General features: G+C 39.7%; 1 protein-coding gene across 1 annotated transcript in view; it reads left to right on the plus strand.

Moving 5' to 3' along the window:
• The window catches only part of C11H1orf87 (chromosome 11 C1orf87 homolog), a 71069-nt gene extending 61227 nt beyond the window's left edge, over positions 1-9842 (plus strand). Inside the window, exons 11-12 of the mRNA XM_057784578.1 lie at positions 2831-3038; positions 7388-9842. Coding sequence (XP_057640561.1) covers positions 2831-3038; positions 7388-7548 — 369 coding nt within the window. The 3' untranslated portion in view covers positions 7549-9842. The remainder of the gene's footprint in view (positions 1-2830; positions 3039-7387) is intronic.
• The last annotated feature ends 718 nt before the right edge of the window (positions 9843-10560 follow it).

Raw genomic sequence — 10560 nt, forward strand, 5'->3', positions numbered from 1 at the left:
AGCATCTTGCCATGCAGAAAACAACCACAAATGCTTTTCTCCTTGAGTGTTAAATCTGTTGTGAATAAGATTATAAAAAATACATTTTGCTCTTTTATTTTGCCTCCTGTTGAAGGGGCTTTTTTGCTTTTCCATAATAATTGACTCTTCTCACAGCCTTGTATAATCAGTCTTCATTGTCCCTCTTTTTTAAAAAGGAGGTGAAGCAGGGGATTGATAAAAACAGCTTTCCTATGATACCAGAGAAAATAATTCATCCTGTATGTCTATTCATTGATTCATTCATTGGCATACTCACCCAACAAGCACGTATTGAAAACTTTCGTTAGACAGTACCCAGATTTTTGAGATTTTTCAGTAACTATCTCATATGACCTTGAAAATACATCAATAATTACCTCTAGGGCAATAGATACTTAGACAAATATAATATTGAATTGTGAGTGCCTGGACAGGCAAACGGGTGACGAAGAATAAACTCTTGCTCATCCTGGTCTATACAGGAATTCAGTACAAGAAATAGGGTCTGAGATGGGTCTTGCAAGTTTCATAGGAGCTCAATTATTTCAGGTGCGAACATCAAAAAGGGCTTCTGTAACTAAGGGAATAACATAAAGAGATAAAGACAAAAGACACCTTCAGTTGTCAGGCTTTATGTGCCTGGAGAAAAAAAAAATGCCCATGTAATACCAAAAAAGATAAGCAAAGAAATTAGCAAAAAGAACACTAATGTCCACTGGACCAAGCAAGAATTTGAACTTCTGGCACAGAAAAGTCACATAGGCTATGTTAGTTACTTGCTCCTTCACTGGGTCTGGTTTGGGTTCATACAGTCTCTACTTCCCCTTGTCTTTAGTTATCAGAGAGTGGGGAAGTACCCAAAGAAATTAAATATGAATAAATAAAACAGGAATTTTTGATTAAAAATATCCATGTATGCAAGTAGAGTAAATGAACAGATTTCTCTAAAACTTTTGCCATATCTAAAGTTGCCCAAATCTCTAAAAATGCGTAAGAATCACTATTTTATTTTTCTATGTGAAAGTTTTCTTTGTCCCAAAGTTAATTTTATCAAAACGGAATTATTTTATATTCATCCTGATAATTTACCAGTTTCCTGTCAACTGTGTCAGCGCAATTTCACACAGTGTTTTAGTATTTCAAACAAAAAAATTCTTCGCATTCCCCAGGAGCAACCTCATCCATGTCTGTTACCCAACTCACAGGCGAACTTGTTACAGTCATTCCTCTCCGAGTGTGGGGTGCATACCACTTCCAATTGATAAGTTTGACATGGGAAAGAACTGCAAAGCTTCGACTATTTGAAGGTTAAGGGAACTCAGATGGTACAAATCAGAGGTATTGTTTTATGCTGAACATTTTAGACTGTGATGAACAGAACAAACTTTATAGTATAATTAACTGAAAAAAAAAACCAGAAAATTGTGTTAAATATGGACAGAAGTGTAACATGAACTAAACCAAGGAGTCAAACATAAGCAAGCTTTCTCATCTTTACTGTGAGCTTCATGTTCCCTGCCCCTTCTCTGCTGGACAATAGGTGCACTAATTGTTTTGCATTGGATGCCCAGCCTCAGACCATGCAATATATATGGTGTTCCTTCCTTTTTTTTTATTAAGTGATAAATGTGCATTTATTATTCTTCAAATATTACATAACATTTTGTTTTTTTATTTCTTCTTTTTATTTTAACATTTTTTTATTGAAAAAAAATTTTTCCACTTCCTCCCCGCCTCCCATTTCCCTCCCCCTCCTCCCACCCCTCTCCCCCTCCCCCCACTCCTCTTCTCCTCCCTCTCCAGTCCCAAGAGCAGTCAGGGTTCCCTGTGGAAAGTCCAAGGTCCTCCCCACTCCATCCAGGTCTAGGAAGGTGAACATCCAAACTGTCTAGGCTCCCACAAAGCCAGAACATGAAGTAGGATCAAAACCCCGTGCCATTGTCCTTGGCCTCTCGTCAACTCTCATTGTCCGCCATGTTCAGAGAGTCCGGTTTTATCCCATGCTTTTTCAGTCACAGTCCAGCTGGCCTTGGTGAGCTCCCAATAGATCGGCCCCACTGTCTTCCTTTAACCACGTGGACTAGACAGGCAGGAGGTGAGTTTCCTGAAAGCCCCGAGTAGTGCTGATCAGGCCACAGACATTCACAGAAGCTGCCAGGATGTCTTACTTACTTGGCACCACAGGGTCTCATTTGTCTATATCATCACACTTCTTTGTTCTGTCGTAGGCATGAGATTAGGATATTGAAGTGAGCTAGGCATCACTTCTATGCCCTGCTTATAGTTTTGGGTCTAGTATGAGGCCTGCGCAATTTTAAAAGTCTCTTGTCCATTCCTAGCTTCTATCTCCCTTGTTAAATTATACAGAGAGAAACTTAGCTATTCTTAAAACTTGACCCACAGGCCAAAGGTGACACTATTATTGTGCCAGTCACTCGTTCACCACAAACCACTGCAGAAGTAGTGACTTTTCTCAGAAGTTCAGTCCATGTAGATTCCTCTAGAACCCTTAGAAAAGGACATCGGATCTGTCACTCAGGTCCCAAGTCCTTTGCCTGTTTCAAAGCAGAAAACTGGACAAAAGTGATGATGTCACCTTTCTCAAAGAAAGGAAAACTCACCATGTTTGCATTCAGCAAAAACTTGGCAGAGAGAGCCTTGGGCTGCCAAATACATGAGACTCCCCCTTGCTTTCCAAAGGCAGAACTTGCAATAAATCTTTCTACTTGTGTGGCCTCATCTCTGGCCAACAGTCTGGAGCTCCAGGTACTGAATGTGTGCCAGTGAGATGCTTATGTTGTTTTGGTAGAAAACTCCAGAAGAGAATCTCTGGCCGGAAAACCCTACCACTATGATTTCAGCCCCAAAAGAACCAGTGAATTCCTTTAAGAAAAGGCCAGTCTCTCAGCCTGATTCGAGTCCAGCCATGATGAAAGAGGCTGAACAACCTGAGCTGTGGATAGACAGGTTCAGAAAGCTGGAAAACGCCCTCTACTTATGTGACCTGAGCAACACAGGTAAAGTATGGATTCCAAAGTCCACGAGCCTATCTCTATTTGTGGTCTAACCTACACATAAATGCCTGGCTTACTTCCACTGTATAAGGAAATAGAACATTTTATCTGGAAAACAGGTGCCTGGCACAATCAGAAAATACAAAGATAAATCAAAGAAGAATTCCCCATGAGGTGACTGAAAATGGCATTGTTTCTTATCCCTACCTCCACTCTTCCACCAGTTTAACACAGGCTTCATTCTCGCCATTCCCTAAATCCTTCTGCTTTCAAGAGAAATTCCAAACTACTTAGCAAGTCGAAACCTAGCGTCTGTGGGCCCGAGTTGTCTCCTCCACCATTTTTACTCTTAGCATTCCTCGCACAGTCCTAGTAGGTCATTTGCCTCTCCCAGGATATGCCTTACTTTCTCATTTGTCCACGTCCTGTGTCTGCCCAGTCTCCTTCCCAGCAATATTATTTAAACTAGAATCCAATCACTCTTCTCTGGGACTTGAGATGGATCTAGGTCAGACTTCATCTGGCTTTGCCAGCTTCTTTAACATCTACCATCATATTGATATCACGTACATTTTACTTGAAGATTATTGCTCCCTCGCTAGTAGACAGTAATTTTTTTCTACTGCCTAAAACTAGCATAATTTTTTCAAACAGTTTTTCTTTAATTTGGAGGAAATAAAAGACTGTATGTCTATAAAGAAGTACACCATGCGAGGTGGCACAGGCTCTTAGATTGTGCCATGTGGGCATTCAGAGAAAGAAGACCCCTTTTGTGGGATCAGCAAAGGCTTTATTAATGTTAAAATGATCGCCAATGGCTTAGTGCAGCATGCTCTGTAAAAGCACATATATGAAAATAGCAATGTCTTTATTCTCTTTGTGTTTTTCTGTTTTGAATTTCTAATACAGTTTTAGATCTCCTGAAATATAATTATATAATATGCCAAATTTTTTTTCAATAATTATGTGAAAGAAAGAAAAAGAAATTTAGAAAGGACTGAGAACTTTACATACAAGATTAAGCTGACTGAATAATAAAATACGTATTAAAAATCTTTTAATGAGCCAGGCGGTGGTGGCGCGTGCCTTTAATCCAAGCACTCGGGAGGCAGAGGCAGGCAGATCTTTGTGAGTTCAAGGCCAGCCTGGTCTACAAGAGCTAGTTCCAGGACAGGAACCAAAAAGCTACAGAGAAACCCTGTCTCGAAAATCAAAAATAAATAAATAATTAAATAAATCTTCTAATGACCCCAGCACTGTGTTAGAGTCTAGACCAGGAAGAAAACCAAAGAGACTGAGTTGCAGTTTCTGTCCTCAAGGACAGACTTCTAGGTAAGATACAGAGACTTGCAGTAGTTAACAGCATTACAAAGGCAAAGCAAAGAGATAATATATAATAAAGTTTCTTGGTTAAAGGAAGAATTGAGAATTAAGTAGTCCAAAGGAAAGACATCGGGGGCTTAGTTACTATTACATATGAGAAAGAGTTATATATACTATGTGCTTCAAATAATCCAAAAAGAAGGAATTCTGGATAATTCCCTCAATAAGAAGTGATAAGTATGAGATAAATATGCCTACTCTGATTAAATTTTACAAAGTTTTATTTTTTAGCAAAACATCACAGGGTACTCCATAAATCTGTATCAATTGAACTTGATAATATAAAAAGGAAAGAGGCAAGCTATGAAAGGAAGGTTGGCATATTGTATGAGCTGAAGTACCAGAGACAGTACTGGGGAGGCATAACTAGACCTGAAACATGATATAAGGAATACTTTGGTGAATACTATGTTGAAACCATCTTCTGCAAATATTAGGAGGTGAGCTGACTTGTGACAGGGGGAAGGGATGAATAAAACAGACCTGGAGGTTTCCATTAGGTCCTTAGACACATGGTGATACTGAGACTCTACCTAAATCCTGGGAGCTAAGATGAAGCCTCCTCCTTTACCAGAATCCATCAAAAGATCAACCAGAGAAGGTCATCAAGAAAGTTGAGGCCTATCAGTCAGTGAAGATTTCTCTGGGGCAAAAGGGAGAATAAAAAGTTGTTGAAGCAACCCTGCGCAGAGCTACACACTGAGTAGAAAGAAAAGACATTTCTAAATAAAATGTCAAATCAAGATAATGGATAATGGATGCTGGATCCTAAACTTAGTTGCTAGGAAACTCCCCAAAGATTTAGACCTTTCTCATAGGAATGAAACAGTCTAAGAAAAAAAATATAGTTTTGCTGACTTTGGGGACAGATGCTGATGGCCATGAGATGCCTTTTTCATGCCCCCTTCACTGTTTATGCCTGTTTTCTCCGTTTCTATGAAGTTTGCTAGTTGCTCAAGAGCCAAGGAATGTATCAGCCAGATCTGGGAACATCTACTACTGTCTTTAATGGGAAAGCGGATTAACTAAGGTCACGCTGTTGGTTCATTAGCCACAGTGTTTCACAGACCGTGGAGACCTTTTCTAGATGCGGAGCTGACAACACCTGCTCTGCCCACAGATGACTCACTGTTCTTTATTATGTGCAAGGAGCTAAGTAGGCCAGTGCATTCCCTATCCAGCATCCAGGCAGACCATCCATCATCAAATCAGTGTTTCTGGGAACCCACTGAGCTGATTCTCTAATGGGGCTTGTGAAGAAAATAGCCTTGGAGAGAAGAAACAAGGAATGACAAGTATTCTAAAGAAAGAGCAAATGGTATACTAAGAATTCACTTAGTGAACCAAAGGCCAAATAGAAAATAATAAAGTCAAAGAGGCAGAATGCTGTAAAGGACATTCTTTCCCCAGGCCTGGATATTTCATGCTTTTCATCTCTAAATTTTCAAATTGGCCAGAAGCTGAATGGTTGGTGCCCTTCTTTCCAGGGGAAGAACTCAAGCTCAAAGTGATAACGCAGTGGCCGGTAGGAATCGAATTCATAATTCAAACCTAGGTCTTCTCAATGTCCCACTACAGCTAGTTCTCAAGACATACTAGAAGGAGAATGAGGTGTTGCTTATTTTTGATCCAGAGATACAGATTCAAGCCCAGACTCTACAGTCAATGTTCCCCACCATTAAGGCTGTTCAGAGCCACCTGCCCAAGGATAGTGCCACTCACAACGAGGTGGATCTTCCTACTTCAATTAACAGTTCAGAAAATCCCAAAGGCATGACTGTGTGCTAACTTTAAGACTCTTCCAAGGTGATCCTAGGTTTGTCAAGTGGAAAGTTAAAACTTACCAGGACATGAGGAGTAAACCTTTAATCCTTAAAGATATTGGAAAGCTTTTGTTTTGTGGTGGTGGTGGGGACTTTATGGCATAGATTTCACAGTTCAAAGAACACAAGTAGTAGATCATATGACCCATATTGAATATCGTACCTTCATTTCATGTGATATAGTAGTTTACTTTGGGCACCCTTAAGCAAATGATTAAACAACTCTAGGACTCAGTTTCTCCTTTTATGAAATGGGTCATGGTTAAGGTCAAATAAATCAATATTGTAAAATGCTTGGAATGGAGTTTGAGGCACAGGCTATTTTGTGGGAAAAATAGTCATTGTTGTATTTGTCGTTCCACTTCAGTTAATCTTTTGCATAGCTTATCTTCCTCATGGTTTGGAGAGCTTCCCCAGACAACAGAATTATTTCCCTGCATCTTAAGTGCAGCAACCAACATATCTAAGCTTCCATTTCGGGCTTATAAATCAGTTCGTGATCATCAGTAATACTGTGGCCCGCACTTACAGTCCTCTCTGTGGCTATCACCCAACCTTCATGCAGAAACTATGCTAACGCTATCATCATTGAGTTCTATCACACAGGTTAGTGGGAGAGAGTCACAGGAAATGTGTGTCAAGAAGGAGCACTTCAATTCCTACATGTTTCAGAACATCCACAGGTACTTGGATCAGAAAAAGAAATCATAATATTTATGAACACTTTTAACAGGCACCCCACTTCTGTGAAAATTTGCCCTAAGATGTATGGATTTTAAAAATGAGCTTGAATTCTTCAGAACATATGTGTGGTGTTACTGGACCCATCTGCTTTATTCTACCCTGAAGTCACTCCCTAAGATCTATAAGTCATATCCAAGACTCTAAATGTCTTAAGCTAATTTAAAGAGTCTTTTAAAATCAATTTTTTGTTGAGCTCTATATTTTCTCTGTTCCCTTCCCTGCTTCTCCTTTCCCCTTCAACTCTTTCTCAAGGTCCTCATGCTCCCAATTCACTCAGGAGGTCTTAAAGTCTTAAAACATTAGTGTTTAACATCTACCTACAACTCATTCAAGCTAACCTATATCTTTCCTTAATTCTTCTTTCCTCATTTAAAAAAAAAAAATCTACCAATGTCATCACAGGAGTTCTGGAAAAGGAAAGAGCCAGACGCCTCATCCACAACTACAATCTCATTTACAACTTGTCCCTGAGTCCTCAGAGAATTGACCTGGCCTTGCGGAGATTCTGTTCTGGAGAAAACTTAATCTTAGAGCCAGCACTGCGGTATTTGAAGGAGCTGTAAAAAACAAGCATGCACCCTGAGAACAGATGTTTCCTTCATCTTCCCATTACCTGAACTTGTGCTTTTCCTCAATCTGCATGCTGGGATAGAGGCTCTGTCTGAGCTGAGACAGATATAGTTGTTCTACCTACTTTTGCCTTGTATTTGGCCGTCAGGAGGAGCTGTTTACAATGATTAGAGAAATCTGGTTTTCTCTTCTGATCTAACAAGAGTCCAATCATTAACTTGCTCTTCTGTTCTTATAGAGCTTATTATCAATGTGTTTGATGCTTTTTTCTACATTGCTAACTGCTTTTGTAAACAACATGAGTTTATGTATCAAAAAGCATGCAAGATGGTGTTAACTCACCAGAATATCTAATGAAGAGTCAACTCAATAAATATTTTGTTGGATGTTTGGAGACAGGGTCTAAATATATAGTCCAGACTGGCCTTCAACCTGTAGTCTTACTGTCTGAGATTCCTTTGGGCTCCAATACATAATTTCCAATGTAGGCAAATAGGTTCATATGCTAGTCACTATTCTAGGAAGGATTTCCACTACAAGAAAAATAATAGTATTGACACTGAACAGTAAGCAGTACAATAATTTTAAGTTAGAGTTTTCTATATAAGTCCAGCATCTTTTCCAGGGCAATGTGACCAGTGTCTTCAGGGATATTTCCCAAAATCCTTGAGAGAAGTATTAAGAAAGGATGCCTGGACTTAGACTTTGAGACATGTTCCACTCTCTCAGGGCAGGAAAGCCTGGTAGAGTTTCCATCAACCACAGAGTTCTATCTTGAATATGCTCTTCAGCTCTTCCCTTCCTAAGCACAACAGAGATAGCCATGGGTTCACTGAAGACCTCAGAGATAAGCCATCCCCAGGAACATCACCAATGCAAACTAATTTGGTTGCTAACCTTGAGTTGTATGGGAGATAAATGAATAAGTTAGATCACCCAGGTCAGGGAAGCATCAAACAAAATGACCTCTGAGCAGCCTTGTTGTCCATTTTCTAGTGAGGTACCTCATGATAACATCTCATGAACAAACTTCCAAGAACAAAATGACCTAGATCCATTAAAATAAACTCTTTACTATCTTAACTCCTGGAACTCCTCGACCTGCCTTATTAAGTCAAGAGAGTAAAGACAGGAATAGCTTTCTCACTTTGCCAACTTGCCAAGTGAAGAAAATGAGGGTTTTAGGTCTAATGGTTCCATACAACTGCTAAGTACCAGGAAGCTAACACGTCATTCCCCCAACTTTGATATTTTAATAAAATGTCTCATAGGTCCATTTCACAGACAAGCAAATATGCTTAGAAAAGTAAAGAGTAAGAAAGTGCCAGGCTGTGCTAATCACTTGCCAGATAGAGGTGGCTTCCATGGGGAGCTCTGGATCCTGGTAGACCATTTATCTCTGGGCAGGAGGGCAGGAAAGGCAGCTGGGATAGAGGGACCCCCATATCTGATTTGAGATTAGATTAATAAACTCAATCATAATTGCTAGCAGCACAAGTTTTACTGTTGCTCAGAATTTTCTATCCCCATCCAGCAGAGTTGTTAATCTGTTGCCTTATTAAAAACTAATGTATGTGGATGGGGCTCATTTTCCATAGACTGCAGTGTAAGAGGTGTTCCCAGAATTGTGTGCCTACAGGTGGGATGTAACTAGTTCTCCAACAGTATTGGCTGGATGAATGCTTTTTTACAGAGTGAAACCATGGCCAGATCATAACCCACAGTTTCCACCCTCACCATCCAGACTACACCAAGAATAGAAAAGGAGCAGGCTCTAAAAACAGCAAAAAGCCATTCAATACACAGTAGATTTGGCAGTGGCTTGATCTCCCCAAACTTCAGTTTCTTCATCTACAAGAAGGAAGTAATTGGACCTCCTTGTAAGAGTGTGATAAACACTGGAAACAACGCCATTTTTACAGCTCCACACACATAGGAAACATGAACTCTCAGGAAATCTAAAAAAAAACTGAACAAATGGTCTGTGTTGTGTAACAGAGGGGAGTCAGGCCATTGCCATACTAAAACAAATTTTGATATGTATTTTGTTCTTCTAGTATCAAATAACAATTGCTTTTGAATCACCTCCTGTCTAGTGTTCTTCACTGCTTTATCCCCAAGTCTTGTGTGTGTGTCTGTGTGTGTGTGTGTGTTTGTGTCTGTGTGTTGTTTTAAAACAAATAGAGACATGAAGTGGTGTGGGAGGAGGGGGAGAGGGTGAATCTGTAAACTGTTACAGGAAGAAATGGGGGTAAATATGGTCAAAATATGTTGTATGAAATTCTCCAAGAATTAAAATAGTGTGTGTGTGTGGTGTGTGTGTGTGTATTGGTTTTTTTCAAGACAGAGTTTCTCTCTAGCTTTGGAGCCTGTCCTGGAACTAGCTCTTGTAGACCAGGCTGGCCTTGAACTCACAGAGATCCGCCTGCATCTGCCTCCCAAGTGTTGGGAATAAAGGTATACACCACCACCACCCGGTGAGAGTATATTATTTTTAAAAGAACAGTAAGACTGTCTTTACTTAGAACTGTCAAAGTGGCATAGGAACTACTGCAAGGGAGTTTTGCTCTAGAGGAGAGATATTGGGTTCAACTTCAATATGGCAAAGGGAAATGGAAACTTACTGCTAATGATCAAAATTGCAGGGGGATGAATATGTGGAAAATTAAAAAGAGGCATCAGAAATGGGAATGGGGATTATAACTAAAGCTACCTGATATGATTTCAATTAAAGTCAGACCACATGCCCATAGGATGGTTAGAATTATGGCTAGAAATGAATGATGTGTGTTTGTTTCTGCCTGGGTATGTATGTGATATGTGTGTATACTCATTACTATTATCTAAGTAAAACTTAAAGAAACAAAATTGACCTTCAGAGAGAAGCATATTTATCAAGGTCACAATAGATTAGTGGAGGTGATAAGACGTCTGTTTTGAAGCTAAAATGGACATAAGTATCAATATAATGTCCTAATGCTTAAGAATGTCATTGTGGCCTCTGT

The sequence above is a fragment of the Chionomys nivalis genome, chromosome 11 (genome assembly GCF_950005125.1).
Source record: "Chionomys nivalis chromosome 11, mChiNiv1.1, whole genome shotgun sequence".
Taxonomy (NCBI): Eukaryota; Metazoa; Chordata; class Mammalia; order Rodentia; family Cricetidae; genus Chionomys; species Chionomys nivalis.